The sequence below is a fragment of the Leptinotarsa decemlineata genome, unplaced genomic scaffold (genome assembly GCF_025532065.1).
Source record: "Leptinotarsa decemlineata unplaced genomic scaffold, Ldec_3_MD MMD2_tig00000010_RagTag_RagTag, whole genome shotgun sequence".
NCBI lineage: Eukaryota > Metazoa > Arthropoda > Insecta > Coleoptera > Chrysomelidae > Leptinotarsa > Leptinotarsa decemlineata.
In genome coordinates, this window is record NW_027412538.1 from 12,707,541 (window position 1) to 12,730,222 (window position 22,682).

The 22,682-nt window shown below is 35.0% G+C and overlaps 1 protein-coding gene across 1 annotated transcript in view; it reads left to right on the top strand.

Annotated features, from left to right (window-relative positions):
- Window positions 1–22,682, top strand: part of Cht7 (Chitinase 7) — an 86,821-nt gene that overhangs the window by 53,257 nt on the left and 10,882 nt on the right. The window contains exons 2-6 of the mRNA XM_074171475.1: window positions 10,910–10,997; window positions 15,595–16,005; window positions 16,373–16,552; window positions 18,625–19,058; window positions 21,675–21,913. Coding sequence (XP_074027576.1) covers window positions 10,910–10,997; window positions 15,595–16,005; window positions 16,373–16,552; window positions 18,625–19,058; window positions 21,675–21,913 — 1,352 coding nt within the window. The remainder of the gene's footprint in view (window positions 1–10,909; window positions 10,998–15,594; window positions 16,006–16,372; window positions 16,553–18,624; window positions 19,059–21,674; window positions 21,914–22,682) is intronic.

A 22,682-nucleotide genomic window follows, 5' to 3' on the forward strand; every position in this document is an offset into this window, starting at 1 on the left:
AAATATTGTTTTTGTCAGATTGAGCGAATCCCTCTAGAAAATCGTCAGATTATGAGACAACACGTCTAAAACTCAAAGATGAACCATATATATTCTAATCTGACGCGCTTGAGTATTTCAAAATGTCGATTTTTTTTTGCACATTATAATAATGGCCACGAGTTTGCGTCAGATCGAAATCGTCAGATTATTGAATGAGATATTTTTTTGTTGCACTCAACACCTCCTCAGAAAATCTGACGAACTTGAATACATTTTTTTTTACTTTTAACCCTTACGTACAACCACTCACATCATGCAAACGATCAGATTAACATACCAACATCATCAAAAATACATAGGACATTGATGCTATCAATATCTGACGCGCTCGAGTGTGTCCATATAGCAGTATTTTTTTTACATATTTAAAAATCTATAGCCGCTTTCCCCATCGATGAAAAAGTATATATTATATAACGTTTTTTTCTTCTTATCATCTAAGCTTTGCAACCTAATATGTCTCGATGACGCTCGAGTAAATTCTCATTTTGCATCGTGGCCTCTCCTGCTATTAGGTGTCTATTTGAAGGCATCTCTATTCATTTGGATGAATCGACAAAATTCATTGATGTCATAAAGATGATTTTCAGTTAAGAAAAACTTCAGTAAGAACTAACCACCCGGTGGACCCATTGGTTTCTAGTAATTGAGGAAGGGGCCCCACAGTCGAACTCCTCGGTGGGGTCAGAGGCAAGGTGGTGGGGTCCATAACGATGATTTGCCTACCGATGACAACCCTGGCAATGAAAACAGACTCCTTGCCCAAACTCTTAGTGATTACGCATCCTATCTACAAATCGATGTAACACATGTAATAAACAAATGAACAGAAAAATCACAGATGCAGTTCAAACTGCTTCTACATGATATAATGACAGATTCAGGTAAAGTCATATTTGGGTAAAGTGAATTTCACACTTCGGTAAATGACATAATCAGGAGGTACATTTTTTTCTTTTTTTTTTCTTCCAAATACTCACTTAGAATTTATCATATTACTAACAATATTACGTTCCGTCTTGAGAATCTACCTTTTGAATTTTCAAAATTTTTCAATATTCTGAATCTCATGAGGTATTTGTTCATATATTCTTAATGCCAGGTAATTGACACTTCGTTGTCAAATAATTTCGTAACATGGGGTAAAAATATTGAATCATTATTTCGTGTATGCGCATAATGCTCATAATGTTCATAAACTTGTAATATAATTCTTTCATTTTCAATGAGTAATAATATTTTTATGCCAAAAATTGTCTGATGTCCATGATTTGAGCTTCTTTATATACTACAGTCACATGTCTTGGCAAATATTAGTTTTAAAATCCATTTTTGAACCACATTCACGTTGTCTGTAGAACAATCACTAACACCCCCTCATCCTAAAATTCGGTATGCAAGATGTTATTGTAATAGAGATAAATGAATGTCCATAAATTATTTGAGATATTAAAATTTCGAAAAAAGCCCTTTGCATTTGATTTCCAGCGATTCAAATCCAATGTGAATGTCCTTAAAAAACATTTCTAGTGATTTTGTTACAACCTGTATCATTATAATAGAAAGAACAAGGTCATCATTCGGAGATGTTTATCTGAAATCAAATATATTTCATTCTTCTTTAGTAATTCTACAGTGACCTTGATGAACCATTTTCACAAAATACTTCCTTGACTGAAAGCAATTAATATCCCATTAGATTATATGAAATCCGCCCACACATCATTTTCAAACAACTCAAATTCAATAATTCATTATATCATCTTGAGTAACGATCACGAATAACGAATGTACAGCTATGCATTTATTGGTGAATTGTGTTTATTCGTGCATCCAAACTCTCTAATAAACAATGGAGTGTATGCTAATTGATTCACAAGAATTGAGAATGGTTATCATCATTATTATCGTAAAATAGTAAAACTTTCTATAACCACATTTTAGAAAATGAATCTTTCCCTTTGTTATTCCATTCTACGAAGTAATTGGAGTACTCACAAGCATTATAATAATTATTCTTTTATTATGACTGTATAACGCTGATGCCTTTGTGGACATTGAAATCAGATTCAAGTTAGATATACAGGGTGAATCTACAGGAATTGTATCGATCGATTGTGAAAAAACTATAATTAGAAAGGATCTGAAAATCTGACAATATACTGAAGTCGATGGAGTGAACTCTGGTGAAATTTTTTCAAAATGGTTGCACCTCCGAAGTAGCGAAGTAGCTGTCAACTTCGTTATTTCCAATGGAATATCCTATAAATTATTACATTCTTGGATTCCACATCAGAATCCATATACCTTTTGTACACAGGAGTGGCAGACATTTTTTGTCTGAGAAATACGTCAAAAAGAAATTTGTAAAGATATCAAATATGTGTACATATAAATCTAAAAATGAAGCATTCAAAATGAATAGCTTAAAGTTTCAAACACGATTACAAACATATTAAAATGTGCGTCATATTGCGCATGATTACTGAAAGTAGAGATAATTTCTATAAATACATAGCGCAATTTTGAATAAAATTTGGTTCATAAATTTCCACAGGCTAGAAAATATTCATCAGTAGGTATTGTAGGGCTCTAGATTACACAAGAATTTTCTTACAGATTTCAGAAATCTGTTAGCAACGACAATATCTTTTATGTTTTTCGGAAGATTATTACAAAATTTCATTCCAGCATAGATAGTGCTACGTTCATATAGGGATTTTGCATGGATGGGATATGAGAAGTCTATTTTTTGCCTTGTCTCGTAAATATGCGTTTTGCGATGTATGTCAAAATGACCTGGATGATTGATAATAAATTTTATTAATTCATATATGTAGATTGCTGACACAGTAAGTAGTTTGTTGATCTTAAAGGCCCCTCTGCAGGAATCTCCTGTATTTATATCAAAGATTATTCTGATAATTTTTTTGACATAGGAAAACTCTATGATGATTATCCCTTGTCTCATAGCGGAGTAAAAATTCGCATAATATACTGTAACTAGTGCTTCAAGATCAACATTTTTTTTAGAACTCTCATGGCGTATGTTACCGCGGATGGTTTATTGCAAAGGTTGTCTATCTGACTACTCCAACTTAAAGTGTCATCAATGTATATGCCTAGAAACTTCACTGAAGTTGATTGATTTTTTGATTGTGCATAATTATGTTTTGTGGTGTTTCTATACTGTTATTGACTTTGAACATGATACAATTTGTTTTTCCATCATTCAGAACTAACTTATTCCCTAAAAAATAATATTTGAATTGTTCTATTATTTTGCTACCCTTCTTTATAATATCAGGTAAGTTCGCACCTGTAATAGAAGATTGGTATCATCAGCATAATTGATCATGTGAGTAGTGTTTATATCTACTATAACCTCATTAATATCGTTGATAAATATAATAAATAATATTGGACCGAGAATACTACCCTGTGGGACACCCATAGACACATCTAAAGCATCAGATCTTGCCGTTTTGTCTTTTTGATTGAGTTCTACTACTTGCTTTCTCTTTTTCATGTATGATTTGAACCAGTCGTACGATTTTCCACGAATTCCATATTTATAGAGTTTCCATAATGAAATGTCATGATCTATGCAATCGAAGGCTTTAGATAAATCCATGAAAACGCCACATGATAGATCTCCTTTGTCCATTGCTTCTAGGACTTCATTGCTGAGATACATCAAAGCAGTTTCAATTGACTTATTTTTTAGATAGCCATGCTGATTATTAGAAAACATTTTGAAGTTTGTTAAAAATTTTACTAATCGATTTACCATTGCTATTTCAAAAATTTCTGGTATACATGTTAAAAGACTGATTGGCCTGAAGTTGGAAATGTCCGACTTAGCATAATGTCCTATATCTTAGTCTAACGGTTTTTGACATTTTTTATGTCAAAAATGATGATTGCAGACCCCACAATGATTATCAATTTCAATAGACTTTATATGAAATTTTGATAATTAATAATACAGGGTAGTCGAAAAAGAAGAATATATAAATGAAATTCAATGAACCGTCTACAGTCACTTTTTTCACACGCTTTATATTAACTTCACCTATATGTATGTATGTATGTTTGTTTGTATGCAAGTTTGTTTGTAACTCCCAAGCTCGAGATCTGTATTTACAGAATTATCAGCATTATTGCTTGATCTATTCGTGGGCAGATGGCGCTGTACGTACACCTCCTTGATAGGTTGTTCAAAAGAAAATCAAAATAAAAAACACATTTTCAACAAAAATCAAGACGGTATCGTATAAAATACGGTATAAAATATATACGCATGCATAGACAGTGTGGCTGTCTCACTTGCTCTCAGTACTGCCTGTAGTGGGAAAGTTATGTAATCCTGGTATTCCTGATCAGAATAATGAGATAAATTTATGGAATTATTGTAGTGTCATCGATTCTTGATAAGTGTACAAAGTTCAAAATACATCTGTCCGTTTGAAGTTTGTCAAAATTGAGTCCAAAAAGTTGGTTACAATCTAACAAACATACCGAGTGGAGCTTAATAAGCGTGTTAAAAAAGGAACATAAGTTTCGCTGCAGACAATATAGCTCATTCCATAATCGTAAAACTAGTCCAGGAAACAAGAATGTTGGAATACATAAAAGAAACCGTAATCGGATTTCCAAAATTTTGGAAATCCTGTACGGGGCAGGTAATGCCTAGGCGAAAAATAATAATACTCATGAAAACAAATACATTAGTTGAGAAACCTGAAGAAAAAATAATTGTTGATATAATGTTTTTATTGAAAAATTATCAGTGGATTATTGAAACAAAATTATGAGAAAATATGTGTTGGAGAAACTTTTAACTAAAAATGTCAAACAAAAACCATGATACTACTTTCTCCAAACAGATATTTTATTAGGAAAAACATCTGTCATGTTTGTATCCTATTTGTGAATTTTTGGTACGCGGATCAAAGAAGAAGTGTCCCACTTTTTTTGTATAAAGATGGAGCTGTGGAAAACCAAAACCTCAATTCCCAAAAATCAATATCTCCTGAACATATACCCCTTTCAATTTAGGAGATTTCTATTCAATACAACAGCTATTATAAAATATTTGCTGGACAAGTCCGTATCATTTTTATTGTTCGAAGCTTATTTATTGATATCTCATTGGTTAAGAACATTCGTACCTTATATTTTTTGTATATACTATATTTTCTACCTGCATTGTCGATACACCATTGAATTTCAGATACGAGAAATAGAAAAAGGTGTTGACATCACTTCTGAAATGTAGAGGCATTCGCTATTGTTCTGCCATAAACTCCGCTAATGGGGAGACCTGAATATGACCTTAAACCATTCGAGAGTGGCTGTAAAACATAACAAGAGAACAGTTGATTGTTTCTCGGTTTCTCAACTAACCGTTTGTCATATAGAAACACACTCAGCTATAAATAATAGTGAACCTTGAGAGCAAAACAACTATTATTTTGTCTGTTTCCTCAATCACCTCATATCGACACTTCCACACTATAAAGCAGTCTCTTAATTGAATAATGAGTAAGGACATTGTGAATTTTCTGAAATAAATCTGGCTCCATTGGTATTCGGCAAAAAACCGAATACTTTGAAGGCTATAATCAAAGTCAACCAGTTTTGCAACTGTGGAGTTGGTCAAAATAAGATCAAGTCAACGAACCAATTCAATGCAGCGATATTACATAGCACGAGTTGGCTAGTCCAAAAGAATAATTACAAGCCTAGGCAGCTTTGATTTCGCAATGAATCTTAACGACATTTCCATGTGTGAATATGATTTGGTGTAATTATGATGGAGTATTTAAATTTGCATTATAGCCAACGGGCTCTGCCGTGAATGTAGGCTTTGATCATTCCTTGTAACTTATAAATGTTATACTGGAGGTCCATGAGAATCAGAACGAAGTTGAATTTTGAAAGGATATCGTGAAAAATTGATACCTATCTAATGATTTATTCACATGCCTGATGATAGCTCCACATTTCTGATTACGAATCTGATTTTTGCATTGGATACCTTGCCAATTCTATTCAATAACAATGATAATAATAACAATTTGCCTACTGTTTACCATTTCTGTAGATCTCAAATGTTGCAGGATGTTATTTAAGGTAATAATACATCGGACAATACATTGAATATTCATGGTAAATAGATGGCCATCCGGTTCAGATTTCAGATTTTATTTGAAGTGGGGAGAAACAGAACAGAAGAATAGAAAAAAAAAGGGAAAATTAGGTCTGGAGAAAAGTAATGAAATAGGGAGCATTTCAGGTGCTAAGTTAGATTCATTAAAAGTACAGCGGAAGCTCTTCGAATTCATGGCTCTTCTAGGTAAATTTAGAAGTGAACTATCAAGTTTATTGATAGATGATGGGACATTGTAGGAAAAAGAGCGACAGTATATTTCTGGTACGCAGAAATACATACCCAACATCCCCAAAAGTTGAATGTCTGGGCCGGAATATTAGGCAATCATATTATAGGTCCATTTTTCATTGATGGAAATTTAACCGGTGATTCTTATTTACAACTTCTTGAAGAGGCAATACAACCTCGTATTGTTGAAATAATTGAACAGGATACAAGATGTCAAGATTAATTTATCCATTTTCAACAAGACGGTGCACCACCCCATTATGCCCAGCAGGTTCAAAATTTTTTGAATAATCATTTTGAAGGACAATGCATTGGCAGAAGAGGTCCAATTGAATGGCCAGCACGATCACCAGATTCAACACCACCGGACTACTTTTTGTGGGGATATTTAAAGTCTAAAGTTTATGCTACACAGCCAGCCAATTTGGATGAATTACGTCATAGAATTATTGATGAATGCCGAGCTTTAACTCCTGAGATGGTGAATAATGTAAGAGCAAAATTCGAACAAAATCTATATTGTCGCATGGAGCAAAATGGCGCACATTTTGAAGATTCACTCTCAATTTCCTTATCAGGTGTTACTTTTTTGTGTTTGCTTTAAAAACAACTATTGGGATTTATTAACCCTAAAACAGTTTTTTAAACTTTTCTGTGTCATCAGCATTCAAGGAAATCAGCAGGTTGTATTCGTTGTGTAGGTAAGTGGTAACCAACCCCATCCTCCGAAAAAATCTTCTGGTAATAAACAAATAATTCTTACATTTATTTTTACGAAATCAAATGGACACTTATTAGCAGGTTGTCATATAAAGCAAAAATTTAATTTTTTTATGAAAGTTCTGAACGTAAATTGTACCTTAAAAATAATTTGATTTATTTAAAAAAAGTTGAACTCAATAAAAATACCTTTTAATCTTCAAATTACCTCGAAAACTAATCGTTACAAAATTTTTCTTTTAATAGAGATGTAAAGGTATTCGAAAGACATTTAAAACAAGTTGTCACTCGACCTACTTTCCCCATCTAAATAAGGGTCGTCGGACGCACCCCTCCGAGGGGGTGCGTACTACAAAAAATCTGATTAGTCTGAAAGGTGTCCCCCTTTAATTATAAATCGACGTGTCCGAGCTTTTTTTAAAAATCTCACTTTTTATATTCAAAAACGGCTCTGTTAAGTTTTCGTTGTTACATACTGTGTTTATTGAACGCATCGGTGACGATACTGATGCATTTTTATTGAACAGCATGATTTCACCAATCCAATCATATCAACAGCTGGTCGAGAATAATAAGTCACGACCTGAGACAATTGTTCTTGAAATTCTTCTTTGTTAAAGATGGTTATTGCAAATAGGTAGTGAGTCCACGTCTATAATTAGACAGAATCACGATTCCATCAATTATTCTTACTCACCGTATTGTTTACATTTGTTAACCTCGGGTTGAAAAAACTCGGTAAAAATATAACCTATCATTTTCATTTATCGATTTGTAATAAGCAAGAGGATGAATACATTTGATGAAGCTATCGTGAATCGATCTAGCGAAATTAGATCATTTTATTGTAACTGAGGTGACCTACATCTATGAACATGAATTATTACGTAATTCTCTCAAGTTTGATTATAAATGTCTATAATGGGGATATTGAGATGTTTCGTTTTTAGGCCCTTTTTCTTCTTTCTTAGCAGAAAATCTGATAAGAAACAATGAAATCAGTTGGGAAGGAATGCAAGTGAATCATTCATCCTGAAATTCCATTTTTCACAAAATAAATTTGGTTTCCTACTCGGTACTTTTGTATTGAAACATTTTTTTTAGAAAAAGTTGGTGTGTAGTTGTAGAGAATTGTTCACAAGTTACAGAATTCGAAAGATGCATTTCGATAAAAATATACATTGAATTATCATTTATTTTGAAATATCTCATTTTACATGGAAAATTAACTAACACCAGACTCTATGCGGCTCTTAAGTAATTGAATCCAAATTAAATCCAGTTTCAATTATTTATAGTAATTCAATATTGTGAAAAATAATTACTATCAAATCATAATCATGAAATTGAGTTGTAATATAGAAGATGTTAAAATTAATTCATTTGCAACGAAACATACTGCCTTACATTTTTTTCTAAACCCAGAGCAAACATTTTTTTGATTTGAAAACGAAACAATAGTCAATCGTCATCTCACGAGGAATAAAATTGAATTCAAATTCAGCTCCACATTGAAAACGTCTATTCTATCTAGATGAAATCGTTTGCGATGCATAAACCTAAACTTTTTAGTATGTCGAAGTCTTTTTTAGTTGTACTTCACCGTCCGATGACGTTTCTTTAATGACCCACATGAGTATATCATTATTTGTCATTAACTTTCATTCAACCATAAATCCTATCTATATCAAATATTTCAATTGGAATTCACCTGAATGGTTATATTTTTCGAATGAAGGAGTACTCTTTGATTCATCAAAATGTTTAATCTTGAAAACGTTTGTTTCAGTATCATATTTGTATATTTCAAAATGCCTGATGGAATTTTCCAGAAGCTAATCAGTTTTTTTCGCAATTCGCGCCAGTGTGATTTTCATACCGTATAAGTCTGTTAATGACTTCGTTTATCTGCAGTTTCATAATTTTCCAAAGCATGTCTCACTTGGTAACTATACTGTAGTCCAAGTCCCGCACATACGTAGGTTAACCGAAGCATTCAACAAATACTTTCACTTTTAACTCAATTAGCGACAAATAGGTTGGTTATTGCCGCAATTAAAGAAAAAGTTACGAGACATAATTGATCTATTTCAGATATTGAATTATATCTCCCTGCCTGTTCACTAAAAAGTATTATTCTGTTTGACAAATCTACAATTGTGAGAGATTGTTTCTTTTTGAAGTCAGCGTCTATATATTTGAAAATATTGCCAAAGTTTATGAAAATTCCAATATTCATATATTGAAAACAACTTATGAGGCACTGTTTGGAACCTTTGGTGAAGTAATGAATATTACTGGAGTTTTTTCCCAACACCAAATCGTTATTTTTAACACCTCGACATGTGTTTCGATCACCAAGTGATCATCTTCAAAGAGGATGATTAAAACTAAGAACTAGTGCGAACTAATCCTATTTATGCTATAAAGGTAATAACCCATACAGGTAAACCATTCAGGCGTACCAATCATACACGTATACCAACCTAAATTAATTTTCCAATTTTGCCTTATCTATTATTTAACAATATATGAAATGGTACCATTTCTTGGCGTTTTGGTAATGAGGAGCCAAGATGAAGGGTTAGAATACGATATATTTAGAAAAGAAACAAGCACGTACAGGTATATTCCTGACAGTTCACATCACTGTGGACAGCATAAACGTGCTGGGTTAAATTTCTTGGTGCATCGTCTTTTGACTTTCCCTCTAACACATTATAGGTTCACAAAAGAAAGATGTACAATACAGGAAATAGCAGCCACTAACGGTTTCTCGAGGGGTATTGTAGATGACATAATAAGGAAAAAGAAGTTTAGGTTAAGAATGAAAGAAATCTCGACTTTCAGAAAGGACAAAAACCAAGATAAATACATCTCAAATCCATACTACCAATATACGAGGAACTTTGGAAAGATTTTCAAGGAACTAGGTATAAAGGTGGTTTTAAAACAAGTCATACACTACAGAGTCTTTTGGGAAGTCCAAAAGACAAAGTCGAGAATTTGGAAAAGTCTGGAATTTACGAAATTGAATGTAAAGACTGCGATGCAGAATATTATGGAGAGACAAAAAGATCTATTAAAGTAAGATATAAGGAACACATAGCACACTTAAAATATGGAAGACCTGAAAAATCAGCAGTCGCCCATCATATTTTGCAACAAAATCATTCCATAGACTTCAGTTCATTAAGATTAGTTGGACAAGTTAACAACAACAGGCAACTAGATGCCTATGAGAGTGTAGAAATAAGTAAACACAATAATATTATGAATAACGATGATGGACCTATACAAAAGAGTATACTATATAGCTTGTTAAAATAAAATAAATAAATGTTGTTGGGTTTACTGATTACTACATAAGGACACATTGCAAAAATAAATTTGGAAAAAACTCTAGTAATATTTATTGAAAACAAGACAAAAAAAGTTTCTTCAAGTTCCTTGCGAGCCTCAATATTACCTACATAAAATTCTCCCAATTGTATTAAACCTAGGATATATAACGATCTCGCCGATAATGTTAAAGCAACAAATGCATTATTCCGCTCTAACTCATTGCACCTGTAAATTTATAACTTTTAATTATTGTGTCTTACAATTTTGAAATGCTATGCTGGTGACTAAGGTCTCTAACTAAAAAAGAAATCAATGCATGATGATGCTCAATATGATTATAATGAAATCGGTTATTGAATCGTTCAAAATATACAACATTGTTTCATTTTGTTTCAGATTCCACGGCCTACCTGCAGAATGAGAACTGTTTTATTTATATGCATAGTAACAATTCTCTTAGTTCACCTAGTTTCTACAGAAAGAGGTAAGAAAATTGTTTGTTCATTTCATCACTACATCCAATGTTTTTTCTAATATTATACATATATGCTAATGTTGGGCTGAGAACGCTTTGACATTTCACGACGATATTTGTAACAGCAGAGGATTCGCAAGTCGTGCGGAACTAAATATGGTTTAATTTTTGCCGTATGTGCTTCATGCCCCGGAGCAATTGTTTGAAAGTTCTCCACATGAATTTTACGAAGGTATTGTTCACCATAGGCACTATCGAGACCGGTCGCTCCGTACGTCTTAACATATCGAAATAATAAATCAACAAGAATTTAGCTCGTTAGGGGTCTAAACGTTTCAAAATGAATGAAGTGTGTAATTTTTTTCACGAACATTTTTTTTTCAATTTCAATTAACTGTGTATAATGATTCCCATGTGAGATGGTTTATGAAAAATTGCAAAATCATGTTTATTACTGATTCTAGCCTGTTCAGACAGTATTGAAATAAATACTGGTGTACCACAGGGATCGCTTCTCGGTCCCTTATTGCTACGATTTGATTAACATTAGTATATCTGGAATATTCACTCTCGTCGTTGACCACAGCACATTGGGGTACAGTAGAAAATGAAAATTAAAAGATTCCAAACCAAGTTACGTCACGACGTTTCGATTCTTAGTATCCACAACCATCTTCGAGTGATAACTGAAACTCACCTCAGCTTCCTGTGCAGAGCTAGAGACAACAACATCATACCCAAAAGTTTTTTGCTGAAATCGCCAATCCCTGGAGAGAGAGCCAAACGCATATTGGAACGCGCCAGCCGGGCACTGATGAGGTCTCAAATTAATTACCATCTTTGGAAGACGTCAACTCTGACGTAGGATGCCACAAACCAATTTGAAGAAATAAGAAGAGAGACCTTGAAAGAGGATCCTGGATCAATCTTTGCCAAGATTGAAAGCACGTGCTTGAAGATCCGACAAGACATGGAGAATACCCACAAAAGGAAGTGGGGAAAGTTGTTAGGGAATAATATGCCCAAATGCAGAAGGAGAACAGGACAACTATGAAGCACCAACATCATCAACATGAGTTCCCGCCCGCTGACGGACATAGAGGAATCTTCGTCGAGGAAAGGTCTAAACGTCACCATTGCACCAACATCTATGCCCAGTTTGGAAATAATAACTGCAGTAGAATTCACCAGTTCCCTTATGGATCAGATCGAGCCAGAAGAATTCAGATGGAAAATCAGAGAACAGCTAGATCGAGAACCAAGTGGAGGACGAATTCATTACGGAAGATGAGGGACTGCCAATGGGATCGCCACTGTCACCGGTTATGGCTAATATATATATGGAGTGGTTTGAAACTCTGGCCATTGAAGAAGCCCACAGGAAGCTCCGAGTCTGGTTGAGATACGTAGACGACACCTTCATAATATGGAACCATGGGAATGCAGAACTAGACACTTTCCTGAAACACATCAACAACGTGAGTCTTTTCATCACTTTCACAATGGAGAAGAAAGTCCACAACGAATTGACTTTCTCAGGCGTATTGGTGAAGGGGACCGACACTAAATGGAAATCATCTGTATATCGAAAACCCACTCACACAGGACAGTATCTGAACCAGAAATCCAACCACCATCAATCGACTAAAAGAGGAACCATCAAGACTCTACTAGACCGTGTTTTCAGGCTCTCTAATACAAAGGAACGTCTCGAAAAGGAACTAGGCATCATCAAAAATGACCTTCAACGGAATGGTTAGTCCAGAGTGATGGTAGAACAGGCTTTAGCTAGAAGACAGCACGAGCTCCACAAGGAAGAGAAGCCGTCACAACCAGTATTTGTACTTGCCTACATCAGATGATTATCGGAAAGCATAAGAAGGATTACATCAGGACCTGCTTCAGATCTGGGAACACTATCCGTAGCAGCCTCATGAAAACCAGGCCACCAAACGCGGACTGCGATTCCAAGAAATGTATTTACCGGATACCCTGCGGAGAATCATACATCGGTGAAACCAACTGTGTACCACTCTAGTTAACAACATCATAATGAAATATCAACAAAAATCAATAATGAAAGAACTATAATTTCCACAAGACCAGAACACAAATATGTTAGTATCAATTATGCCGGTAGAATCTCCGAGAATATTAAAAATTATCTCTCAAAATTCCGTCTACAAACATCCTACACATCCAAGGGAAATTTAGGAAACAGATTATTTAATGCCAAACCTAAATTAGACAAAGGGAAGAGATCTGGTATATATCGACTAGAATGTGGTGAATGCCCCGCCATATATACAGGCCAAACTGGTAGAAATTTTGATACAAGGTACCATAAACATGTCATTTCGGATAAAAAATCATTAATGTACGAATATCTTCAAAATTCGAAACATAGAATACATAAAGATAATTTAAAGGTCCTTGACACATGCAAAAAAGGGAAAATGATAATGTGTTGGAATCTATGGAAATAAACAAGTCAAAGAAAAATCCCAATTCTATTGTCTTCAAGGAACAACTTGATCTAAATAATATTCCTCTCCTGAATCTATATTCCAGTTCCCAAAACCTACATTATATCAAAAGCTTTGTTTTGTTTCGTTCATGGATAATACAGGTATACAAAATGTAGGTACCAAATCATTTATGATAGGATAGGCAACGTAGGTTTAAATTACTCAGATTTAAATGTAATCAGTTAGTTTTGAAAATGGTGTAATAGCCAAAACTAATCAACAGTAAAAAAATATCGTGGAAAATAGACAAAAGTGTGTTTTTGTAGTGTATCCTCAGTGAACATGAATTTCCACAAAATAAGCAAGTCGTCAATCAAAGAAGTGAAAACAGATTGAGATATTATCTACATTCCCTCACAACTAGAGAAATTTTTAATCATGATTTTTGGCAGTATATCTGTACCAGTATGAAAAATTTTAATTGGACTATTGGTATTGATTTTATTCTCCATTTTGTCCACAAAAATTTCAGCTAGCAAAAGACTCAAATGGTTTCCCATTATTAGGCCCTTGCTACAAGACTAAAAATTGTCATTGAATTGGAAACAATTTCGAGATAGGGAATTCATTAGCAAATTTGAAGTATCCTGTTCAATCATCAGATAAATCTAGTTTCTGTCTAACAGGCGTTCCCCCAATAGAAACAATTGAGCTGGTAACATATACAGGGTGTTTCCTAACTACGGTACGAAACTTCACAAAGTGATTTGTTGAGTCGTTTTGAGGAAACAAGTTCCTATAAACATATGTCTGAAGTTGCTTCGTTTCTGAGATACAGTTTGTTGAAGTTAAAACAAAAACGCTATTTATGAAATATCATGAATATCATTACATTGATTTGGTTGGAATTTGCTACAGTTATTTCAAATGATAAGGCGTTTATTCAATCCTAAGTATATTAAAATTTAAAGACCAGCTGACAGTAATAGTGTTGTCATAGCAGTGAAAGTCAGAGTTGTCAATTAGCAGTGACCTAACGAATCACCCTCTGAAGTTTCGTACCGTATTTAGAAAACACCTTGTATATGAAACCTGATCATGTTTTGTGAGCAGTATTCATTATGCACAGGCAACATACACTTACATAATACAGCCAAATTACTACACAGCTCATACATTAAACTCAAGTTTGCAAACAGACAAACGGGGATGTCATAACCGTCATTAAATCATATAAAGTAAAATATTTTGTAATGAATTTACGACCGAGGTCACTTTTAGAGGCCAAGTTTTAGAAATCCTAGTGCCTGTTTATAGTTTCATTTGATTGAATGTTTCCCAAACTTCGCAATACGAATTTTAATAGACTGACACTCGTTTGGGAACCAGGGCCGTATTGATGAATATTAATTGCTAAATATCGATTCGAAAATATAATAACTCGTCCTCCCACAATGTGAATATTTGAATTGAAATTGAATTGATTTCCTGCAGAAATTTTGAGAACATTTGAAATGGCAAATTGCTCTTGTTTTCATCGTGTATTATTTATCAATCAGGAAAATTAGACGAAAATAAGAAATGGGTATTTCTGGTAAATAAAACGTGAAGTGTAAATATTTAATGAAAAGGGAAATGAAAATTTCTATGTTTTCTACCACTTTTATTCCCTGTAGGTACTAATAGATGGTATATATTGGCGAATGTAATGAATCATTGTTAGTTTATTGTATAAGTTTAAGAATGTCCGTATAGGACGAAACTGCAGTGATAAAAACATAGAAATTTATTTTCATTTCTCTTTTCATTATGATCTCCTACCATGTAGTAAAGGCTACATCCATCAATTTATAGTAAATATTTAATTTTATGATAAGTTTTATATGTTCTATATAGATCTTCAAAATGTTGATATGCACCCATGTCTATACATCCAAAAACTGAAAAAAATCTTTTCTATTTTTAACTTCTCAATCAAACAAATAGTGTGTTGATTGAAAATATAACTTCACAAACAGATTGAAATATTGGAGTCTTTCCTACCCTATCTCATGAGAAATGAATTGAAACTTTCTTGTTATGATGTACGCTTATGAGAAATTCAAAACATGTTAATTGAATGGTTTTATCTTTTTCAGCAACGAGAAGAAGACTGCGTAGGCCAACAAAATCATCAATAGCTGCCAGTTCAAAATCAAGAGATCAAGAAGTATCTTCTAGCATAACAAAATTAAGACGGACGAGGCCGGGGCACAGAAAAACTTCAGAAAACTCGCTTTCCTCATCTTCCAAAGAAAAAGATGGCTACAAAGTGGTATGCTATTACACTAATTGGTCCCAGTACAGGGTCAAAGTGGGTAAATTTACTCCTGAAGATATTTTGCCTGATTTGTGCACTCATATTATTTTCGCATTCGGCTGGTTGAAGAAAGGAAAACTATCTTCATTTGAAAGCAATGACGAGACCAAAGACGGCAAAGTGGGTTTGTATGAAAGGATTCAGAAACTGAAGAAAGCTAATCCGAAATTGAAGACGCTTTTGGCTATAGGTGAGTGTCTGCGATAATTATTTTATATTAGTTGTTTCAAGAATTTTGTCCATTTTGATGTCATGTGTTTCCTTTGCTCCATATCACAATGAATATTCATTCTACTGGTTGTATATACTGATCGATAGAGAATTTTGAACTTTATGAATGGATACTGTTAGATTTTTCTTGAATAACGAAACAAACATCAAAAAAACATCTTGTTTTGATTTGAACATTATTACATTTCACATTAAATATGATAATCAAAAACCGACAGTTCTTCCTAATGTAGAACAGTAATTTCAAATCAAAATAAAAATGTATGAAGCTGTGAGAAATATTTTGAATCGCGATTTCTTTATTGAAAAATATCGTCGATTTTCAGGTGGTTGGTCCTTCGGTACACAAAAATTCAAGGATATGTCAGCCACTAGGTATGCCCGACAGACGTTCATCTATAGTGCTATCCCATTCTTGAGACAGAGAGGATTCGACGGTCTAGATATGGATTGGGAGTATCCCAAAGGATCTGCTGACAAGAAAAATTATGTCCTGCTTCTCAAAGGTGAGTTGCTTTTTGCACTGAATTCTCTATAGAACTAAATTTTATAACCTAATAGTTGTTGAGATACGTCTGAATCAAGCAATTCCTAATCTATTTTACATCTACATGATGATATTTTAATCGGAATAAGTCAAAAAAGTATTGTCATCGTCTTACACTTTTCAAGCATTTTATTTTCGGAGACACGCCTTCTATTTTCTACGATGGAAACCCCATTATCCGCCTCTGCCTATCCATTATAATTTAAATTGCATACAATGGCGAATTGAATACTCTTAATGCTTAGCAATTTCCCCAACACGCTTTCTTCGACCTAAATCGTGGTTTTGAAACTGTTGGCTGATTGTTTATATTATTAAAAAATAGCGCGAATAATTTTCCCATGAAAATTCAACCATTATAACTAATTCAACTATTTTTTTGAGCTTAGGTATTCATGAGTCCTTTATAACCTAGTGGAATTTTTATGCTCCAAGAAGAATATATTCATTTTACAGTAAATGATAATGATATTCAAGTTTACGAAAAAGTGATATCAGAAATGCCACACAGAGATTAAAATACATATATAAAAATTTTAAGAGTTCAAAAACAGAGCTCAGATACATAGACAGCATTCATGTCATCAAATGTTGAATCAAATATTCTGTCGTACTTTGGAATTAAGGCAGGTCATTCAGAGATCCTCCAGAGTTATCTGTGCTGATATTTCGAACAATTTCCCTCAGCAGACTCGTTAGATTTCCGAACCCAGTTACTCTAACGCATGGTCTATTGGTTTTCAACCTTGCGTCTTTAGGTGTTCGCCTCAGTAAACTATAATATGAACTACGGCTCATCTTTTTCATCGCTCCGTGCTCTCACAGATTGGGAGTTGTACATTGACGTACTGCCAATTATGGCCTGTGATCTACCAATTTGGCAGGTCCTTCCTATATCTTTCACGTCTCTGGCTGCTGGTGAACTATCTCAAAAGATGTAAGTGGCAGTCAAATACTCTTACACTAGTCGATGTATTGCAGTAAACAGTTCTTAAGGCCTGTGAGGTTCTATTAAAAATTGACTCCACTCGTATCTCTTCCAATCTCATTATTTTTACTTTGGCGCCTAGGTTTCTATTGGAAAACAATATTGAACTTTTTCGTTAAGATCAGAACCATCAAAGTCCACTCGTTCTGTTGTAGGTTGGCTAAATACTACTCTCCTTCTTCTGTTCATACTTGTGGTCTATGTGAACCGCTAAAGCCCACAATGTTCTATTGTAGGTTGGCTCAAGCCCATGAGAACACTGCTGAAGCTTACAATGTTCTATTGTAGTTTGGCTAAAATCCATGATAACACTGCTATAGCCTTCAATATTCTATTGTAGGTTGGCTTGATTCCCACTTGTGCTATTGTTGGTTGACTTTCACTTCCCTTATCACAAATCAGAGGGGTTGTCTGTAAAATTCTCCTTCTGTTCATACTTGTGGTCTATTGCTTTTTCGTTTCAACCAGGAAGGAAATATCCGCATTCATGGAGCCCTTTCCAGAGATTCAAGACTAAGTACTTCGGGAAGTCTGTTGCCAACACCTGAAGAAGCTCATGTAGCGTTCATTCTTCGCCACGTTTGCATAATAACACTGCTGAAGCCTACAATGTTCCATTGTAGATTGGCTTCAGGCCCACTTGTTCTATTGTAGGTTGACTTACACTCCTCTCATCCAAAATCAGAGGAGTCTGTAGAATTCTCCTTCTGTTCATACTTGTGGTTGTGCTTTTTGGTTTATGGATCCCTTTCCAGAGATGCAAGACAAAGTACTTTGGGAGATCTGTTGTCAACACATGATAAGGTCCAGGTAGCGTTTATCCTTTGCCACGATTGCATAATAACACTGGTTTGAGTCCCCTTCAATAGATACGAAACACCGAAAACAAACTCCAATTGTACATTGACATGTCCACCTCTTTCTAGTTATTTCACAGTTTAGATAAGATTCAAATTACTTTCAACGGATGTGAATATGTCATATAATGCATAGCCTTATAAATATCCTGTTTGAATTATCCATCTGAATATCTCATTTTGCAGAATTGAGAGAAGCATTCGAAGCAGAATCCCAAGAAATAAAAAAGAATCGTCTCCTTCTAACCGCGGCAGTCCCAGTGGGTCCAGACAACATCAAGGGGGGATACGACGTTCCAGCAGTAGCTTCTTACTTAGATTTCATCAACCTGATGGCCTACGACTTCCACGGCAAATGGGAGCGAGAAACAGGACACAATGCTCCACTATACTCCCCAAGTAGCGACAGTCAGTATCAGAAACAACTCAACGTAGACCACGCAGCAGGTCTTTGGGTGAAACTCGGAGCACCCAAAGAGAAGATGATCATCGGTACTGCGACATATGGAAGATCTTGGACTTTGGCAGATCCAAGCAAGCACGGTGTACATGCTGCGGCTAGTGGGGGTGGTAAGGAAGGAACGTATTCGAAGGAGGGAGGATTCTTGACGTACTATGAAGTGAGTGGTGGTTTTGTCTTTGAGTTTTGGTTTGTGATGGATTAGTCGATACAGTCCTATTGAGAGATTCCTACATTCCATAAAACTGAAGAGTTGATTTGTTTGCAAACCAAAATGAGTCTGGTGACTGTGTTGGAGAATAATTATTCAACGTTTCTCAACAGTAGGATCTAAAGGAACAACTGCTTTCCAGACATCGAATTACATCCGACAGACATCACAAGTGACCTCACAGAGGTTATCCTTGAAGATGTTTCTCGTCCGTACACCAGCAGGATCACGCTGAAATTGATCTAGTAGATAACCCGGTGCATTACCTCTGTTAGTACAGAAATTATCCAACCCAAAAAGGAAACCTTACTGAGTAGGAACGTTGGTAATGGTGAACGTTTCATTTATTGAACGTTTTCATTCATTGAATTCTTTGTCGACACAGTCATCAGGTTCATTTTAGTTTCTGTTACTGTTGGAACATATCACGTTTGTTTTTCACTCTTGGGGCTTTGTTTACAAGATGTTCGAGCTGTTCACGAAATGTAGTTGTTTCTTTTTGAACCTCAATGCAACTGGTAGGTTGAGTTCACCGCGTACTTCTGACAGATACCGCATTCGGGAGAATCAAACTTGCTGAGTCAATATCATCAAAATAGCTTGTAATAGCTGGGTTTCTGATCAGTCTCACATCAGGAGCTTCAGAGTCTCTATGCTTGGAAGCGGAGCTCCAAGCATAGAGATTCAAGATATTGAAGCATTTCTTGCATTCAAAAATTGTGGATTTACAGCTTTTTCTATCATCTTTGATATCATAGATGATAACACAATTAATATTTAGTGATGTAAGATGTTTTGCTCTTTTGGGTGTGGGAAGAGCTTGGACGATCTTCTTTTTTTGTGAGATACAGTATCCTACTTAGTTGAATAACTTTTTTCGAGATCAATTGCCCTAACACCAAACTGATATTCACCAAGCTTTGCATGGATGAAAATTGTTTTCAATATAATGGCTCATATTATGAACAGCGTTAAGGAACGGCTATGGGTAGCCCATTGTCTCCATTTATAGCGAACCTATTCATGGGTAGGTTTGAGACGGAAGCTGGGAAAGAACTCAGTTACTTCCCTAGGGTCTGGATCAGGTACGTTGATGACATATTCGCTGTAGTGGATACAAGGATAACCAGAATCGAGAATGTCCTTTCAGCACTAAACAACAGAGTATAAAAAGAACTAAAGTTGCCGTTTTTGGATGTATTGGTCATAAGGAACGAACAAAATGAAATAGAATTTGACATTTACAGGAAAGACACGGGCACTTTCAGATACATTCCCAATGACTCGAATCATTGTCCACAACACAAAATGGCGGCTCTGCAATTTCTGGTACAGAGGTTGATAACTTTTCCTTTAAAGAAAGAGAAGTACGACAATGAAAAGAGAGTGATTCGGTATGTAGCTGAAGCAAACGTTTTTAACCCAGATATAGTTGACTAAATAATTACAAAATGCAAGTTTAAGGAAGCACTCCGTAAATCTTCGACTTTTCAAAAAGAGGACAGTAATAACAAGTTTATAGTAATCCCATATGAACCTCATTACACGAGAGGGCTTCAACAGATATTCGATAAAGTAAACATGAAAGTTGCATATGAAACTTCTTATAAATTGCAACAGCTTCTTGGTAATCCAAAAGATAGAGTAGAAAACACAGAAAGGTCGGGGATTTACGAAATCAGTTGTCAAGATTGCAACAGCAAATACATCGGCCAGAGCCGACGAGCGATTAAAACCCGCTTCAAGGAGCATTGTGCACACATGAAATACGGAAGGATAGAAAAATCCAGTGTCCCACAACATGCTCTAGACAAGAACCACAGAATTGGTGAAAACAATCTGAAACTGATCAAGCATGTGCATGACACCAGGCTACTCGATGCATGTGAGAGTCTATAGAAATAGCAAAATGTAAGAACAGCATGAATGGCGATAAGGGACCCATCCCGTTTAGCCCGCTTTTAAATCTTCTGTTAGGAAGAGAATAATTACTAAGAACCTGCAGATAGTTAATTACCGAGAAATTCCATATTGGACTTCAGGTTTACAACCTCAGGTAACAAATTTTAGTATATAAGGACTAACCAGACTAGACTAGGTATCAATTTTCTTCTCCTGAGGAAGCTTACTTTGTTGGCGAAACGCGCGTCGAGTGCAAAAATATCAGTTTGGTGTTAGGGCAATTGATCTTGAAAAAAGTTATTCAACTTTCACACCAAAGGTTCCAATCTCATCGTTATCCTACTTAGTGTACGTTTATTGGGGAATTTTTGAATATTTTGTTCATGTTATTAAAGGAAAGATGTGATCTCTTCGACAGACATTTCTGAAAATAAAAGGTGTTGTTTGTACAATTATGCAAAATTTTTGCAAAGTGGAAAAAGTCAAAGTGATGAATCTATCATCTTATATTGTCATCAGCAAGAACTCCAACTTCCAAGGTTGCCACATGTATTATTTTCCACTCTCAGAGTTCAGATTCAAGCTAGTGGAATCTGCTAAAAAAAGTCCTGTTTATTCGATTATAAAATTGAGTACCAATATTTGATACGTTCTTGATTTTAGGTGTGCGAGATGCTCCAAAACGGTGCAACCTACTACTGGGATGACGAGATGAAAGCACCATATTGCGTACAGGGTGACCAGTGGGTGGGATTCGATGACGAAAAATCTATCAGGCACAAGATGAAATGGCTGAAAGAGAGTGGCTATGGTGGAGCCATGGTATGGACTGTAGACATGGATGACTTCACTGGAACTATCTGTGGGGGAGAAGTCAAATATCCTCTTATTGGAGCTATACGGTGAGGAATTACACTACTGCATTCTACTACTATATTCCATAAGGCCATGTCCACTGGAAAACCTGCTTATGTATTTACTAAATTGTCCTTCAGAACTGATATGCATAATCTGAATTTGGGATTCGAACATCTTTTGACTTCACCTGAACATGAAACCTCTCCTTCGAAGCGTTCTTTTACACGCTTCATATTAACTTCACCTGTATGTATGTTTATTTGTATGTATGTTTGTTTGTTTGTAACTCTCAAGCTCGAGATCTTTATTGACAGAATTATCGGCATTATTGCTTGATCTACTCGCGGACAGATGGCGCTATACGCAACCTCCTTGATATTTCTTGATCTATTCACGGGCAGATGTCGCCGTACGTAACTATCAATCATTGCTTGATCTATCCGCGGGCAGATGGCACTGTACGTAACATCCTCGATATTTCTTGATCTATTCGCGTGCAGATGGCGCTGTACGTAACTCCTTGATATTTCTTGATCTATTAGCAGGCAGATGGCGCTGTACATAATTTCCTTGATAGGTTGTTCAAAAGAAAATAAAAATAAAAAACATATTTTAAGAATTATAAGTGTTAGCAAAATTTTGTACTGCAGATGAAATATTTTCAATTACCTGTGATTTAGTACGAAACGGAAGATACATTTTGGAATCTAATTCGATTATTTGAAAGCAAACCAGAATATGTATTTCAACAATGAAAACTTTATCGTAAAGTGGACACCTAAAAAATTCAGTTACTTGAATATTTCAAAAAAT